This window comes from Muscardinus avellanarius (assembly GCF_963383645.1).
Source record: "Muscardinus avellanarius genome assembly, chromosome: 1".
Classification (NCBI taxonomy): domain Eukaryota; kingdom Metazoa; phylum Chordata; class Mammalia; order Rodentia; family Gliridae; genus Muscardinus; species Muscardinus avellanarius.
The window spans coordinates 147,746,397-147,765,686 of record NC_137786.1 but is presented as its reverse complement, the minus strand read 5'-3'; the positions used below and the strand labels follow the sequence as shown (position 1 = coordinate 147,765,686).

At 36.0% G+C, this 19,290-nt stretch overlaps 1 protein-coding gene across 2 annotated transcripts in view; it reads left to right on the top strand.

Annotated features, from left to right (window-relative positions):
* GRIA4 (glutamate ionotropic receptor AMPA type subunit 4) overlaps positions 1-19,290 on the top strand; it is a gene marked incomplete at both ends in the record, with an annotated part of 386,389 nt that overhangs the window by 340,894 nt on the left and 26,205 nt on the right. For both annotated transcript variants that reach the window (XM_080715475.1, XM_080715476.1), the window contains one exon: positions 1,682-1,929. In XM_080715475.1, the coding sequence (XP_080571601.1) occupies positions 1,682-1,929 (248 nt within the window). The remainder of the gene's footprint in view (positions 1-1,681; positions 1,930-19,290) is intronic.

The window sequence follows — 19,290 nt, the reverse complement described above, 5'->3', positions numbered from 1 at the left end:
AGGCTGAGACGGGAACATCATAAGTTCAAGGCCAGCCTCAGGAACTTAACAAGACCCAGTTTCAAAATTAAAAATAAAAAGGACTGGGGTTGTAAAGAGGTAGAATGTCTCTGGGTTCAACCCCCAGTACCAAAAACAAAAGAAAAAATCAACAACAAAAAAATACCGGAATTGCTTTAACAAGTAAAATATTGTCTTAAATCAATAGTTCCCCATGCATTTCTACAATAAAGATGAAACAAATAGGAGATTAATTTCCCAGTTCCAAAAAATAGTGACTTTTATGTTATCTTTGCTTATTACCTTGAGCACAGTAATGGCATATCTCTCAGCCTGATTTTCCATGCCTGATCTTTAAGTAGATACTACAGTTAAAGGTATTAGGAACCTAATGTTTCCACTACCAGTGCCTACATGATCGTGCTGGCTCTATAGCCTCACTTTAGTGAGTCTTATACAATCTATATTTACTTGTACTCACTCCGTAGCAAACCCTCTCTTATAATCACAGATAAAAACAAGGATATTATTTCCAGTCCTCTTGATTCACCCTTTTCCTTCTGCTATGTGTATGTAATCTTGTCTAAATCATGTTCCCTGAAATCAGAATCAGAATTTCTAAATATTAACCTAATGATAAATCAGACTGATCCTCCCTCCAAAAAAAGTGTTGCTTAGATCTTTTCTCTAATTTCCAATGAGTCTGCATTTTACAGTATCTATTGTACATAAGTCCCCCCCCTAAATTTAGCATAATTACTCTATGGTATATTTTTCAGAGGTAGCATGCCCCTGGGTTCAAGCCTCACTACCAAAAAAAAAAAAAAAATGTGTGTGAATAAATAATCTATTGCCAATGCAGCTGTTAGCAAAAGGACCAGGACAAATCAGGTAGTGGGAATCATCTAGATAGAACTTAGGTAGACAGAAGTAATTTATAAGAATTAATAAGTTTCTTGACTGCATCAGGAGATTAGAACGACTAATTCACCAAAATACAAAGTAGGGAAACAGGCGGCACTTTTATTTAAAGTTCAACATATGCTGTATTTGGATATTTGGGGCATTAAAAGTAGGGTGACTAATCTAGTTTGATTCTTGTGTTGTGGATATTTGGATTTTATTAGCAGATTTCTCCTCTTCCTTTAGTATTCAATTGCTGATGTGATATGAACTGTAATTTTATGTACATCTTACTTTGAGGCGTAAAAAAAGAGATAAAATAACAGCTCTCTATTTCTTTTAACTCGAATATTGTATCTAAAAGAGTTTTACAAAGTCGAAAGCCAATTTTCTCTGGTCCTTTCGGGGTGTATCATGAACGTGATATAAAACATAATTTTAAATGCTCAATGTTCTTCATGGCCTTCCTGCATATAAAAAGCAATAGTACATTGCTATTTAAACAATTGAGTATGGTAATTATTATGGCACGAGGTGCCGGCTTCTTTAAATATCACTTTTAAATGCCTGTCATTTCAATGATTTCTTTACATAGCTTTAGAAAGCAGTTTGTTTTCTAAGAATAAAAGAATATTACTCTGTGTTACTATGTAGCAAATTAGAATTACAGGACAATAATAGAAAAATACTGAGAGTCTTTTTTCGTCTCTTGCTTCAGTGGATATTAACCTGTTGTTCCCTTCTTTCCTGTATTTAATTTTATTTCAATTTCCTCCAGAGATCAAAAATAGCAGTGTATGAAAAGATGTGGACCTACATGCGATCCGCAGAGCCGTCAGTGTTCACTAGGACCACCGCTGAGGGCGTAGCACGTGTCCGCAAATCCAAGGGCAAATTTGCCTTCCTTCTGGAGTCCACTATGAATGAATACATTGAGCAGCGAAAGCCCTGTGACACCATGAAAGTGGGAGGAAATCTGGATTCCAAAGGCTATGGAGTAGCCACACCCAAGGGTTCCTCATTAAGGTGGGTGGAATAGTATAACAATATAAGATGTGTTGTTATAGTATTCCACCTTCCCTGATGTCCCCGAAAGAATTATTTTGTTTTGTGTGTAAACATGGTATGTTTGTTTGTTCGTTTATTTTCTTTTTCTCCATTTCATACTTTTTGGTCAACAATCAGGTAAAAAAAATATATGTATATATTTTAATTTTAGGATAATTTAGTGAACATAAATCTTTGAAGGCCATATAAAAACCAAACTGGTTGAACACTAGCTGCTTCCAGTGGCCCTAAAATTTGGGCAGCATATGCCTCTCTATCTCATCGACCTTTTTTTAGCCACCAAAATCTACACCGTCATTGTGTCAATAATAATTCTACATTTTATCATTATTTATAAGGTTATGCCTTAGCCAATAATTTCTGAGTAAGAAGAAATAACTTCTTGCCAGCCAACCACCTTTTTTTTTCCATTTCAGTGTTCATTTTTTTTATGGCATCATTCTTTTTTAGATTACTAGAGGTTGCATTGGTGCTGAGTTTGAAATCACGTCTACTTATAAAAGCAATCAGGATCAGAGGGGGGAAAGCAGGCTCTGGTTTTATAGTGCTTACTCAAGTCACACTCCCGTCTGTTTCAAAGGGAGTATGGTGTAAGTAAGATCTGTAAAACAAGACCCAATTACAATTAAAAAATGTGTATAGGTGAGCCCCTGCAATGTGATCTCTAGTAAAGGGTTGCACTCGTGAGTCAGAAGTGAGACTTTCATTCTTATGGAAATATTGGTTAAATCTGCCCTTTTCATCCTTTTGGTCCTGGATATAAGAAAATTTACATGTTTATGTCCAGGAGGCAGAATTTCCTATTTTCCTTAAGCAATAAAGGCTGCTGTTGAATTGATGAGGCTAGAACCCATCACAAGTGATGACGGACAGATTGCTCTGGTCTCAGTGCGGCTTAGGAGAAATGCACACACAGCACAGATTCAAGAGGAAGTCAGAATGTTTGCTAAAGGACTTAACCAAGAACCTGGTCTTGAAAAATGATGTCTCTGGTAAGCTGTTGAAAAATGAAGGTAATAAGTCTTGTACTCTTTCTCAGTCCAAATGAAATCAACATAAACATATACAATTGTTTTCATTGATTTCAAAAAGGGAACCACATTATGCTTTGAGATGTGTGATGAGTGGTCAAAAGTTGGAGAGATAGTCAAGAAACAAACACTGGCACTAAAAAAGGTGTGTGAAACCAAAATTGAGTGTTTGCAAGCAACACTGTAAGAATGAGTAGGGGTCTGATGGTATGATATAAAAGGGGTGGTTTTAAACAGAGACAGGTAAAAGCTAGCCAGTACAAACAAACTTTGGTGTGGACTTTGGTAATTCTGAAGTCTGGTGCATTTAAACATACATCCCATATGAAACTGAGAAAATGTGCAGGGGGAAAGCCAAGCTAATCAATTATCCATAGTAGAATTTGGTTCAAAAAGATTTTAAGCATTCGGAAACCTAACCCTAGAGAAGGGTGGTCTTGGGTGGTATATTTTGTTTGATGCAATATGAAAAATGTATGTCATTTCAATGAAGTCAAGTAGCAAAAAAATCTCTACTGAAGTAGTCGTCACAAGAGCACTCTAGTGTAGATAACTTAAAAGAAATCAAAGGGGTGAAAGCAGGGGTGGTTAGTATGTAGATTGGTGTTTGGACTATCGATTACCTTCACTGGATGTCTCCTTTGCTCTTAATTCTCTGTGGAGATAGCTGTCTTGTCCTCTGTCTTGTATCTCCTGATACAGTCAAGCTCCAGAGACTGAAATTGGCCCTAAGATACGGGTGCGTCTGATTCCCATTGATGGCAAGAGAGTGTCCCCTTAACTGTGCCACTTTGTCAAATCCACACTACTGGGCTTGTTTGGGGAGATGCTGAAGGGCTTCATCTGTCTAACTGTATAATAATCAGCCACTGGCTTCCCCCTCTTTTCCTGTCCTTGCCTGGATCTTGTTAATGAGGCAGTTGTTAAGCCCAGCTTCCTGGATGGAGAGTTTGTTTACACACTTTGTTTTATGCATGCCATGGTTTCCTGAGCAAGCTGGCCCCTGCATGCCAAAACTACAGTCCTTTTGTCTTATCTTGGAGAACATTGGAAAGGCACCAAAAACTAACCAGCATTCACCTTGCTCCCTGACCCATCACTGTCCCATCCCCAGCCATCTAAGCAGGAGGATCATTAGATTTAAATCTTCATTCTTTTTCTACTAGGACTCTTCTGTTCAAAAGAAGAAAAATAATACAGAGATGAACTAATAGGCAGCTTGTGTGTACATTATTTAGTTTGTAGAAGCAAATGCAAATTAATTGCATTCATTAGAACAAGATTCAGGGGGTATACCTGAATCCAGTGTCTTTGAAACCCCTGTCTTACTCAATTTGGTAGAGACTTCAGTCTGTTCTCCTAAAAAAAAAAAAAAAAAAATATATATATATATATATATATATATATATATATATATGTGTGTGTGTGTGTGTGTGTGTGTGTATATATATATGTATATATATATAATATATAGGATATATATATATATATGATCTATCTTCTCTTAAAAAAAAGATATAGGAGATATATTATGATCTATCTTTTTTAACCAAGTCTTTAGGTTAATTACTCTTAATGTGGTAATGCAGGTATATTTTATTGTCTTTAACTATGGCTTTTTTACACACCCTACTGTTTTCATTCATTAGGCAACATGAAACGAAAAAAAAAGCAAACAGAGCCAGGGGTGGTGGCACACACTTGTAATCCCAGTACTTGGGAGGCTAAAACAAGAGAATCTCAGGTTTGCTGCTAGCTTCAGCAACTTAGGCCCTCAGGAACTTAGTGAGACCCTGTTTCAAGCTAAAGAATAATAAAAAAAAAAAAATAGGGCTAGGGGTGTAGCTAGAGGTACAGTACCCCTAGGTTCAACTACCAGCACTAAGACAAAAGAAAGAAAGAAAGAAAGAAAGAAAGAAAGAAAGAAAGAAAGAAAGAAAGAAAGAAAGAAAGAAAGAAAGAGAAACAAAGAGAGAAAAGAAAATAGTAACCTTTCCTTCTATGTAAGTTTAATCAGAGAAGGCCAGCAAATGAGTAGCCATGTCCTTTCGTCCAGGGAGTTTTAAATTTCTGTGCCTTTCTATTTTTTAATTGCTTCAGAATAGATGTCACAGATAAGGGTAGAGCAGGGAGAGTCAAGATTTGGGTCTTAAACATAGACTTTAAACCAAATGCAATCAGAATCAGGTATCTGTGGTGCATCTGTGGCTAGACTGAAAACTATCACAGCAGTGAGACTAGCACATGTCTCTATGACAGAGAATGATATACAAAGCTCTTTACTGTTCACAGAGGCTTAACTTCAGATTAACATGTGCTGGACATACACTTGAGACTTAGAACACCTGAGCTATCAGATACAGGTGGCCAAAGATAATCCCCAGAAATTACTGGTTCCTTATTCTTTAACACAGAATAGAGCCAGGTATACTGATCTTTTTATTTCTCTTGAATCTTTTTTCTACATGTGCAGTGTGCTATTTATACTGCTCTTAATTCTCTGGCTTTCTCGTCATCCCGTCTCTAGTATCCTCAACAATCCAAAATAGTTGAGAAAGATGATTTCTGGCTGAGAAAATTCCAAAGGCTGTTTCAAAATACACATATCAGATGGCATTGTAATGGACTGTAAAGTTCAGATGGAAGATAAAGTATATTTACTTTGATTTTTACTATTAGTAAATAATGCTATCAACTTTATTATATGAATTTACTATAGTACAGATATTTACTATATTATAGTATAATAAAGTTTTATACTTTAATTGTTAAAATACTATGAACTTTAATACATTTTCTATACCTTGCTAGTTACTATACTATTCGGGGCGGAGGGGGGGAGAATATAAATAGACAGTCTATTTTAAGTCAAGGAAAGATAGAAGAGAAAAAGCTTTAACCACAGGGAGAGGGTTCTTCAAATGAGAATAACCACACTCACTATACTATTGACTTTACTATGCAATAAGCCTAGTACAATTGTTTGGAGTCCATCACACTTTGGTTAATACAGATTCACTGATTCAGACTAGCATTTGTTAACCTACATATCTATTAAATGAGGATATTCTCTTTAAATATATTCATGATATCAAGAATCTGTAAGTACCTTCAGGAGACAAAGCAATAGATCTTCTCTGAAGATTCTCTCAAGATTGATGATCCTGGGGATTCAGATACGTGACCCTAATATTTGAAGCCACATTTAGGACCATAGTCTCTTATGCTTTTATTTTTCAGCAATGATAATTCCCATGCAAACTGGCCTGCTCTAAAGATGTTTGTGGGAGCTTGTCTAAAATAGAATGAGTGTTCTGTCATATCCACACAAATGATGCTTCAAAAGAAAGTAGACACGGTGGAGCTTGCATCAGTGGGTGAATTCTGGAAAAAGCAATGCCTCGTTGGAGGTGGTGATGCCCAGCTACAGGAACCCAGGGAAAAAGAAAGTGATCCTTTGAAACCAGGCCCACCATGGCACATTTACACCAGGACTCAGAGGCTCACAGCAATAGCGTGACAGTGGGGGAGTAAGTCTTGAGAAAGAAAGTAGAATGCCAATTCTTTTATTAGATTTCTTCTTTCAGTATTAACAAAATCACTACACTCATGGGATACTTGGCCCAAATCTAAATCTGCTTTAGGACTTAGGATTCCGGTTGAGTTCTAATTAGGACAAATTACATTTCTTCCAGTGTGGAGCATTTGCTAGGGCAGATGTGTTGAAATTAGTATTCAAATTCCTGTATGAAAGACTAATTATCCTAAGGAATAAATTTCCTATGTGAAATTTATGACATACTCATAAGTTCAGATGTACTTAGAAAGTTTAGGGGGAAAAAGGAGTTCTTTAGACATTGTATATGAGAAGTCTATTCATTTCTCTTGTTATAAAAATAAGTCAACTGTGAGTACTTAACAAAGACATTAGAAAACTTAAAGCACAAAAACATGAGGCAGAGTGCTAAATATTAGATTTTTCCTGGTGCCATACTAAAAGATCTTCAGGTAACTTGGTGTTTGTGACTCCATTATGCTTTGAATATGTCAGGCTAGCACAACAAAAATCTGTTGCATCTCTCAACATACACACACATGAATACATACAAGTCCCCCCTGCGGTGATATGATTAAGTAGCTACCCAGTTTGCTCTTAGAGATACTGATAGGTATTGTAGACCCCAAATATTTTGCATTCACAAACTGATATGTCACATTGCAAAAGCATCGACGTTACAAGTGTCCCCGGAGAAAATAATTGCACAGTCTAATCCACACACATCACCTTTCCCTTTCTGGATGCTGGGCACAATTGGAAACAAAATTTCCTGTTACCATTTGAAATTCCAAGGTTATCACTAACCTCTTTCCTATCATTAAAAGATATTTTTCTATCATAACGTAGAAACAAGTGTTTCTTTTTTCTGCACTGCTTTAAAACTAACTGGATATTACATGTGTTTTGCCTTTCTTCCCATTAGTTACAATGCTGAAATTATCTGCCCTCAAATTTTTGACAAATAACTCAGTAAATGGTTGTTGTGTTCCTGGAAACTTATCAGGTATTTTTTTAAGCTGTTCCCTTCTGGAGTCCTGTGCAGAAGCTTGCATAGGCAATACCAGATTGAAAAGTTTCTAAGTTCAATGTTTATCCCTTTGTTCTTTTCATTACTATTTGGAAGTTGCATTTTAGTAAATGTACTAAGAAAACAGGAGTTTGTGGCCATTTTAGCTTCTATCACTTCAAAAGGGATACATTAAAAAAGTTGAATGGCTGCCGGGCGTGGTGGCGAACGCTTGTAATCCCCGTGCTTGGAAGGTGGAGACAGGAGGATCCTGCAGGTTCGAAGCCAGCCGTGCTGGCTTAAAAGACCCTGTTTCCAAATAAAAATATAAAAAATAGGTCTGGGAGTGTAGCCCGGAGATAGAAGGGCTTCCAGAAACCCCAGTACCACCAAATTAATTAATTAATTAATTAATTAATTTAAAAAGGTTGAATGGCTGAGAGTGGAGGCTCATGCTTGTAATCCCAGCATTTGGGAGGCTGAGACCAGAGGGATTGCCTTTCACAGACAGCCTCAGCTACTTAGTGAGGCCCTCTGCAACTCAGTGAGACCCTGTTTCAAAATAAAGAATAAAAAATAGGGCAGGGAGTGTAACTCGGAGGTCGAATGCCCCTGGGCTCCATCCCCAGACCCGCAATATAAAAAGTTAAATGGCTAGGAAAGAAGCTTAGCCCCCTCCCCTTCACAGCTTGATTTTATGGGAGATCTAAGAATCGATCTCAGTTCTGACAGTTCTGAGAAAATCTGTAAGTCCAAACTATTGCTCATCAATTTGTGCAATTGCCTCATAGACAAATCTTATGAAAATGCCCAGAAATAATATTTGTGCCCCATACAATTATAATTAATTCCATGGCAACACACAACTGACATAAGCCTAGACACTATTGCCATCAATGGTCAGGTAGCCTTGACCTCCATATGCCAACAAAATTTTTGAAACATAAAGTTGTATCGAAGGTCCAAGATCATAGCCTGATACATTATAAACTTGCTAAAACTCTCTGGATGAATTTTCCTTATATTAACAGCATACTTAAGTATTTTCTCTTGATATATAACACGTTACCATGAGTTTCAGGTTATGCCCATCATCATACAGATAATCTCAGTGTAAGACATGGTCTTCAAAAGAAATTTTCTGGGACAGCAGTCAGGTCATGAAGAGCCATGGGTCTAACAGTGTCTGTGAAATTGGATTTCCTTTCTGTAACAGTGGGTGGATGCCCAGATATGAGTTCTCTGGAACTAAAGCTCTAAAGCAGTAGGATTGAAATGGAAGGCATTCTTCCTGAGGGTTCTGGCAAAGCTAAGATATAAAAAGAGACACAACAAAGACACCCTAGCATGAAAATAAAACCCAGCCGGTCAAAGCAGAGTGTCTGAAAGAATCTCCTAACAAAGGTTAGGACATAGAAGGAACAACAGAAGGACCACATATGAATCCGGGAATCCTAGAGCTAAGGAGAAAGGAAGAGAAGCAGGTGCCGGTGTGCTGGGAGTTACTGTCTCTGCTTTTATATTGAACTGGAAACACTGGTCATAGCCCAACATGTGACTATGTTGCTCACATCTGCCTTGGCTGCAGAACAGGTAGCCTGAGCCAGAGAAACTATCTGAGGCTGTTAACACCCCCAAGTTCACCTGGCACAGAGCTGACAAGCATCCCACAATGTCACCATGAGGTGAATCCAGATAAAAGGTAAACAGTTATCTATGCGTGGGGTTGGTATATAGAGGGCAGTGCCTGGTGATCTTTTGAAATAGCCAAAGATTGGGGGTTAGTGGTGTGCACCAGTAATCCCAGTACTTGTGAGGCTGAGACTGGAGGATGGCAGGTTTGAGACCAGCCTGGGCAACTTGATGAGAACATGAAACAAAATTAAAAGTAATAAAACAAAGTAGTCTGGAGGTGTAGCTTAGTACCACAAATACACAGAAACGAAAGTGGCCAAAGATTTGAAGATATCAAATTTCAATAGTGTTCCCTTCCTATTGAATTTGCCTCTGTTTGCTCATGCCTGAAATCCCCAAGAACAAGATTTAAATTTTCCAAGAAAGGTTTTTGTTCGTGTTCTGTAAGATAAAATTTCTGAGCATGGCTCCAAAGCCATTCTTGAACTTTTTAAATATTAACTCAGTTATTAAAGAAAATAGGAATTACGACGTAGCTCAGGAGTATAGCAACTTGCCTCACATATTTAAGGCCCTGGGTTGTATCCCCATTACTGCAAGAAACAAAAACAAACAAACAAACAAAAGCAAACATTTCCGTGTGGGGTTAATGTTCTTCACTGTAGTGTCTCAGGGGATAGGACCATGACTTCTACACACAGTACCCGCTCTTAAAGTTTACAATGATAAGGTTGTCTGTATTTGTTGTCTGAGTAGCTCTTGATTTATACTCAGAGAATCAGCAAAGGTCAAGTGACAAATTTCATGTTATCATTTGCACATCCTTTGTGTCAGATTCTCTTGTCCAGTCTTATACTCCCAAATCAAAGTACTCCAGGGCGATGACTGCCTGAGCACCTTAGCACAGCTGCTCAGAGAGATCAGAACTCTTAGAACTCTGAACATGCTGGTGGAGACAAAGAGGCATTATAGTAACGCTGCAGTGGACACCTCCCCTTCTGGTGCAAAGGCACGCAGCTAATAGTATGGAGGTAAAACAGGGAGGGACTGGAGAAGGAGTAGAAGTGTTCTTTATACTTGCAATAATTAGATACATAAAGGATATTTTACACACACACATATTCCTAAAACACATGGCTTTGGAGGGAGTAAAGGTAATCAGGTTCACTATAATAATACAAAATGCCTATAATAAAACACTATACAGCTCACTTTATTATAGAGTTGTAATCTCCTCTTCAAAGTAGAATTCTATGCCATGCTACTTTAATGCACTTTTGTGCTAATGAGCAGTACCTACTTAGAAGATCATATATAAATGATGGTTTTCTGCAAAAAAAATGAAAGGTACCCATTTATTTCAGCATGGCATATGAGAAACAATTCTTCCACAACATTAAACATTATTAATTTATTTTTGTCTCTAGAGATAGGATCAGCCAAGATAGGTTGTCATTTTTATGATTCATATTAAGAAAAAAGAAGATAAAATAATTTGGCAGTCATTTAGAATGAGCTACAAAATATTGATGATTCTGTTTAGAACTATATTCTATTTTAATGAAACTGGAACTAAGAAATTTTAGCTCATTTATTTTAAAGCTTGCTCTTCTCCAATAAACTAGTATTATAGCTCTTATTTGCAGAATGAAATAACGTACATCTGAGATAATTTTGCCACACACGTACAGTATCATACCCTCCTGGTATCACTTTAAAAAAATCACCATATATTTCTCCAAACATAGCCCTGCCCCTGAGCCTTCTAATAAACAAGTATGATCTTGATAATATTTTATAAATTATAATTATATTAGCAAAATCCAGAACATTGCAAACACATTGTTTCTCCTGCTTAATATCAGAAGTCGATTTCACGATTGAAAATTGTTTCTTTGAAGTGGAAAGATTTCATACTTTCTGAAAATCTGGAACTCATTGTAAAAGATACACATAGGATAAAATACACTTTTGAAAAGGGTATTCCAATTTAATACCACACAACTCAACAACAAAGCACACAAACTTTAACTCTGCTTTTCATGTGTACAATACTGAGGTATGGTAGAAATCTACGATTTTAAAATATCACTGGCCAGACAAAGTCTTATCTGTCACACTGAAATAAACTGACTTCATTTAGCTTTCATTTCCTCTTAATTCGGGAGTACTCAATGAAAAAAATTGATCCACAGATAAGTTTTTACAAAGATGTTAAGAATACAGTGTGCCCTCTTAACACTAAATTTGTGAGTTAATTGGAATACGAATTAAATTGGAGTTGATCAGGCAAATGTGACCCTAAGGCTCCTCACTTTCAAAGGAAATACAAGAATATATAGGTTTCTCTTCTTCATTGTTTCACTGCACAGAACATACAGAAACTGTCAGGAGCTACCTCCTGGGTCTTTGCTGCTATAGAATCTTGGTGGTTTCCTCTTTGGCTCATATTTGGCAGGTTTGAATGATAGCAGGCCAAAGTCCCCCTAGTAACTAAGACAAAACATCATCAGCTTCCCAGCCCAATCTCCCCTCTGTTCAGGCATTTGCAACTAGAAACACAACACACACACACACACACACACACACACACACACACACACACTCACACTCACACTTTCACACTCACTCACTCACACAAGCATTATCAGCAAGGGAGTTGTTTTACATTACTAAGGCCTTTAGATAAGAAATAAATTTTAAAAGCAGGCTCAAAGTAGCCTCAGCAACTTAATGAGACTCTCTGCAACCTAGTAAGTCTCTATTATTTCAAAACAAAAAATAAAACAATCTGGGGGAGGTACAATGCCCTGGATTCAATCCCCAGAAACAAAACAACAACAACAACAACAACAACAACAACAACAACAACAACAACAACAACAACAGGACAAGCATAAGAAAAAGCTTAAAACAAAAGCAGTGTCCAGAGTTCTAAGATGGTATCCTGAACTTTTCCTTATAGTCAAAGCTAGTCAGAGATAAACAGAAGAAATAAATGGGATCCAATGAAAGCTGACTTCTGATTGTCTCCCAAAGTAAAAAGTAAAGGACATAAGCTAAGAAGAAAAAAACGTGATTAGGGGAGGTCCATTATGAAAAGTTATTTCAAGAAACTTGGAAAGAAAGAGGACTAGAGAAATGAGAGGTTGGGAAAGGTTTTTGGGGGGACATGCAGCCATTTTTTAAATGATCTTTAAATTTAGTGTAGAATTCTAAAAATTACTGAGCAGATTTAAGTGAGACATCAACAGTAAGAGTATGTTATACTTTGCACACCGCTTGTCCTTTTTAGCTCTCCTCAGTGTTCTTTTGTTATAGAGGAAGACACTGTGTTAGAGCAGTTAAGTGACTTGCCCACAGCCCCACAGCTGAGCTTAGAACTGAGCTCTCTGACTCTCTCCAGTGCTCTTATGGGGAAGGAATACAAAAGGGATTTTTAGTAGAAATCCAGTTTACTCTTAACATTTAATAAATAACTCCTATGATTCTTCCATGTGCAGTTTAACACCAATAATTTCAAGGCATACTGAAAATACTCTTATAGAGCTCAAGTTTCCATAATTTTAAACATGTTAAAAACAGAATAAATGCTTGTGGCATTAAAGAAATTAAAGCGGTAGGTTTCAGGTCAGTCGGCACAAAGAAAGAGTTTATAACAATTAAAAATGGTCCTCCTCTAAACTGGGAAAATTGGCTTAGATTCTCACACCTCTGAGGCAGTCATGCTGACAACTGTCTTCCCTTCTGATTCTGAGACTGAGATTTTGACTTACACCTTGGACTGCATGTAGCTGGCAAAACAACCTAAGAATTCTCTTTTGCCTCTCTGAAGTTGCAGATCTTAATAAGGCTGGGAGGAAATTCAATCTCAGAAACTCACTAGAAGCTCATCTGATTATTGGAGTTAAATCAATCACTTGTTGGTGAAGAGCTGCTTTCATTGCAGCCTACGTTGTGAAATGGAAAGGTATTTAAGGAAAGTACTCCTCTGTGAAAACCACCACAGCTACAGATAGATACAGGTCTTGTATTCCTATATAACAGGCATTTAAAATTATGCATTGACACCGAACTTGTGACAAGGTACAAATCTGACAAAATTCATTGGATTATTGAATAAAACAGCAAAAGTAGGCACATACATACAGAAAGACTTGTGTTTTTTTAGAATAAAACTTAATATTTGCACGTCTAGATATGATAAAAAAAAATTTGATCCCTGTGATGTATCCTTTGGTGTTTCAATATAAAATACTTGAGGAGGTGATTTTGAAGGACATCACAACAATTTTAATGATTTCATTTCTACTTAGTCTCTTTTTCATTTTTCTCTTCATCACAAATAGCAATCAGTTTATACCCTGAAGTGTGAATATTGTACAGCCACTGTAATTTTACCCAGTCCAGGCAGTATGCCTATAGATGTTCTTATTCATAGATTCCCAGTTTATTTCTAACTATAGATTTTTCCCTCAAAACTGTTCTAAGTTACTTCCATGGAAAAAGTAGGCATTTGATAAAAGGGAGTGTGCTTCTTCTTCCATCGTAAGCACAGCTTTACAAATTCCAGTGGTATTTGTTTCAGGGAGTGGAAGAAAATTCTTTCTCTGTATATTTGTATTTTTTATAGTTTGTAGTGGGTCAAAGAGCTGGTTTGTCAAATAGCCATTTTTAGTCTGTTCATCAAATATAATGAAGTTAAAGTTTCCAAGGAAGAAAACAAAGGAAAATAGGTATGTGACAATTACAGGAATTTTATTATGCTATATTTATATCATGAAACTTTAAAGTGATTAAAGTTCATACATGCATGTAATGCAAAAAAAATGTGACTAATATTAGATGGAGACAATATTTAATTGTATGACAGAGTCTGCCATATAGTGTTTTTTTCCCTGCACGTTTTCATATTGGCCATTAGGGTAATGATGACAACATCGCTCATGTTAATGTCTCTGGAATATACTGGGACAAACCAAGGTTCCAAAGCACATCCATTTTCTCACCGTGATGTCATTTTACTTGATGAAGAATTTTAATAAGTTACCCAAAGTTAAATAACAATAGCACATGATCTTGTATGGGTTCAGGCTCATTCTTGGCCTCCACTCTCCTTCATGTCTCACGGAACTCAATCAGTTGTCTGGTATTTGATTTTACATGGGAGCAAATCACCCGCTATCTCTGAAATTATGCCAAAGGGTAACTAAGAACTGGCTCTGGGCTCAGTTAACTAGAGTGTGGCCCCAAAAGAGATAAGGTAAAAATTTAAGAAAGACCATGTCAAAGGCTATATAAATGAAGAATAAATAAAAATATAATAATTAAGTACTATATACTGAGCACATGTACATGAATAGATTTCCTACCTTGACCTCGGCAACTCTTTGGAGTTGGTGCTCTTATCTCTCTCTGTGCATTAGATGCTATTGAAACTCATGTCCAATAGCCAATGCGTGGCAGAGGTGGCATTGGGGACCATTACTGCTGATTCCCAAATCCGCACTTCTTGCATTATCCTGTTTGTTTCCCTCCAATGATACAAGGAGTCCTAATTAGTCACAAACACATTAAGGAAATAAAAAAAATCTATATAATATTTCCATATGCCCTAAATTTGCCTGATCTTGGAAGCTAAACAGGGTTGGGCCTGTTTAGTACTTGGATGGGAGAAAAAAAAATCCTCTTTATTTAAGATGTAATTCTTTGATTTGAAAAAAATAGAACAAGAACATAGTATCTGACAACATCCATTTCTCTGACTTCTTCCTAATCCTCCCATCTAGTGCCCTCTATATTTTTTTTTACAATAATTATTGTCCACATCAGATCAAGTAGTGTTCCACACATGGAGATCCTTGTAGCACTATCATTTACTCTCAAAAGACAAGGAAAACATTCAGAGGTGAGGTGAGCACACGCAGCACACCCCCTTCTTCATGAGGATCCCTGGTGTTCCCCACAGTCCTGCCTCCATCATTTACTCCAGCTAGTGGACACAACCCAAGCAATGTCCTTCCATGAATACCCCCAATGTTTGATTTATTAGAGTTCTCTGACAGGCCAGACTGACTGAAGGGAAGACATATTTCTCCCCTTCTACATAGCTTATGTTCATTCCCCTTTGGCTTAATCCTTAAAATGGGTCTTAAATTCAATTCAGTGGAAGTCCCAGTATATCAGACAGTTGGTAGGGTCTTGTGAGACCTGAGGAAGGGGTTGGCCAGAACTGAACTTGACTTTAATACAAGACCATGTTCTATTATTGTTTAACTTTGGGTATTTCTCCCCTAGGAGGAGGACAGAGGAGAACTAACCAGCTCCAGGACCAAGGTAAGAGGGGAGTTTTCTTTCAAAAGAATGGGTTCCATCCATTTGAAGGAAACCCCTCCCCCACCTATTTCTAATCCCTTTTTCTTTATACATTTATATTTTTAACCCACCAGCATTAGGAAACCAACTTGCCACCTGTACATAGCAGTTATTTGAATATCTACTGACAAGTAGTATAGCAGGAAACAAAAAAGACCACATAAAACATACTAGTTACATGCTAATGCATTTATGTTTCCCATCCTCATTAAATATTAGTACCAATCTTCCATTAAGGCTTAGTCCTTCAGCTGTTAATTTTTCTCTATGTATAATATGCAGAGCTACTGTCAATCAACCTATAAAGGGTAAGGAGCACAAAAATATTAAAATTAAAATCCAAAATGTTCCTAATGAAATATATCATTATTAGGTATTTTTAATAAGGGAAGCCACTGATATAATTTTAATGATTTTGAATATAATCAGGCTAAACTTTGGTCAGAAGTAATACAGACTTAATGAAATTTTTACTGTATTGTATAAAAAGTGTGATTAGAAAAATAAGAGGAAAGGAAGGAAATTATCTTGAGCTTTATTTTCGAGTGCTCTTCTTAGGCTTCTATTATATTGTTTTTAATGATTTCCACTCTACTCGCTACTCTTATGTTGTCGTCTTTGGAAATCACAAGTATGCCCTGCTTTTGGTATTTGTTTCAAATTGCCCCTTCCATAAAGGAGAACCCAAGGGGAGATACAAATAAGAGAATTTGAAAAGCAATTTGACTGAAATTAAAGAGGAAATGTGGACCACATAAATTATAAAAGGAACCAGTTTCCAGGTCCTATTCGGTAACAGTAGCTTAGAGGTAAAATGCCTCTGACTCCAATCCCCAGTACCAAAGACACACACACACACACACACACACACACACACACACACACACACACATATAGTTCAACCATTTTGTAACCAACATGTTTAGAAGTCTGGTATAACCAGTTGGATTGTTAGAGCTTTCTAACTAAAAAAAAAAAAAATTGTTTCAGAGGATGCATTTTTAGTAGAAGTTACTTGTCTTCTGAGCAAAAACAATAGTAGTCACATGACTAGGAACTTATATGATAAAACACAAAATAGGAAGTTTATTTCAATAATAACCCATGCTATTTATGTATATAATTGCATTAGAGTGGTCACCAATTTCAAAAATCTAAGCATTGAACTTTTCACCTAATGAATTTTGTCAGATAAAACCTGAATTGGACCTTCTCACATATTAACTCCCTTATCTAAGAGCACAGAATATAGTTGAGTCACATTGTTCATTTCTGATTTATTCATTCCTACATTTTAAGATGACAGACACATGAAGTCTCTTTTTCTGTACAATTTACTTAAGCAAATTGGAAATTTTCACAATAGTTTAGTGAACTATTTGTATTAGAATTTAATGTGTACAAGGACATTCATTAGTTATATCAGGAGAAGATTGGTTGTGTACTTTGAGTTCTTTATATTTTTTAATGGTACATTGTAATTGTACCTCACAGTGAGGTTCAAAGTCATACAAACCATCACACAGGTCTTGGTGTATTTACCTGCTACCCACCTCTCTCCATACACAATAGTGAGATTGGTAAAGATAGCTTCATACGATCTTTAGAAATAGCATAATTTGAACTGTTTCTTTCATCATGTCTTCCCTTTTTTCCCTCCCCAGTACCCTTCTTCTATCCTTTTCCATTATTCTACTAGTCACTCTCCTCAATTATCTAAAAATATTTCATGGTAACCTCACTCAGGGAAAGAATTGGTGGTAGTTCTACAGTGAGAGTTTTTTTTTTTTTAATAAACTGAAATTGAGATGAAAACACCATGTGTTAGGTTCTGCTACTTTATAGAGTGAAAACTGTTGCTTTCCATTAGTTGCTCAATTTAAGTATATTAAAAGTAGTTCATGGAAGTGTCTAAACTGGTAGCTGATGAAATCCTTCTGAAAAGGAACAAATTATTTTTAAAACTATGTGATGTGTTCTAGTACTAACACCAGCAGAAGCAAATGTAAGTAAAACTGTTTTAAGAACTTTGGCTGTGTTACATTTTTCTATTTGAATTAGTAGAAATAAACATCAGAACATATTTTTGTTTTAAAATTTGATTAGGAACTGTTACTTTCAAAGATGGGCAGATTTTTTTCTTCACTTAGAATGGCATAAACTTAAAATCTTTAAGAATTCTAAGGTGTACTTAGAATTCTTAGGCTTCAGATATTTTTAAAGAGCAACAAAAACTCACATATACTCCTAGTCATGAGTCACCTATATAATTCTGAACTTTAAATGGAAAATTCAAAAAGCTTCCTTTTTTTAGTTTGTAATTCTTCTTTCTATATGAAGCAGCATTATTTTTATCATTCAAATTTCTTTTTCTATTTGAACTGTTCTTCCACCAAACCAAAAGCCAACCCAAAAGATAAAGTACATTACAGATTAATTAAAACACTTTTTAAGTTATGAGAGTAACATTCAAATCCTAAGGAACCTGAAAACTTCAATGATAGAAGATAATTAAAACTGATATATTTTTAAATTTACTTCCAAGAACTTGAGAGAAAATTTAAACTATTTGAATGTGAAGATTAACTAGACATATTTAGTGATGTAAATACATATAAAAATATTCAGCTACATCAGTCAAACTAAGCCAAACCTACAGATGACATTTAGTACCTATTGCCATCAAATACAATTTTAATTTCTAAAGTGAGCTGAATTATACTATTCTAATTAAGTAGTAAGTTTAGTAATAGAATAATTTTCTAACGGTGATGTTCTTTATTTACTTATTAAACACAAATGGATTAAAATTGATTCATAAAAAATACCATTTTCTCATATTTTTATTTTAAAGTTTAGTTGTGAGTATAGTATTTCCCTTGGTCATACTAGTAAATTCTATCTGCTGTTATTGTTTATTATTCTTTCCTTATCTGGCTACACAAAATTAATTGGTGCCCCGTTTGATGTAAGTTCCTATATTCTCCCTAAAGTACATTCCTAGACTTTTTATTTATATAACAGATCAAATTATCAGCCACTTCTCATAATAATAGCTAGTGTCGATAATATTTTGATGTCCCTTTGCCAACATTTAATAGACAGCTTTGAATCATTTTGTTTTATTTCATTTTTAAAATACATATCATACCAAGTCTTCCAAAAATGTGTTGTGTTCCATAGCCAGAGGTTTTCCTTTCACCATCCAGCACTTGGTTCTTTTATTTCCATGGACTGCTTCTCAAGTTAGTTCTGTGTGATATCAATTCTTTATGTCGTTATTGCATACCAACTATTTATCTTGCTCTACATTGGGCCTGAGAATGGTATAAAGAACTATAAGACATGACTATTACCCTTCAAGAGGTAGATAAGATGTGCACACGTACCACTGCAAAGTAATGTATTACTCAAAGCAAATGCAAGTGTTCTAGATAACAGGTTATAATGAAGCAGGTGTAGCAACTGGAGTATGCAAAAGGCCTCACAAAGAAGGCTCTGATGTATTAGTTAACAAATATTCGTTGAATAATTCATCAGTGAGTGGTTCCTAGAAAATAATAAGAAAATAAGAAAGGGTAAGAGGAAGGAGAAAGGGAATTCCAGGTGAAGATTATATTGTGAGTGTGGATTCAATTCTAAACAAAATATCTCTGGGACTCTAGGGAATAACCAGCCTGGCTGGAGGCAGAGTCTGCATAAGGATTCGTGTG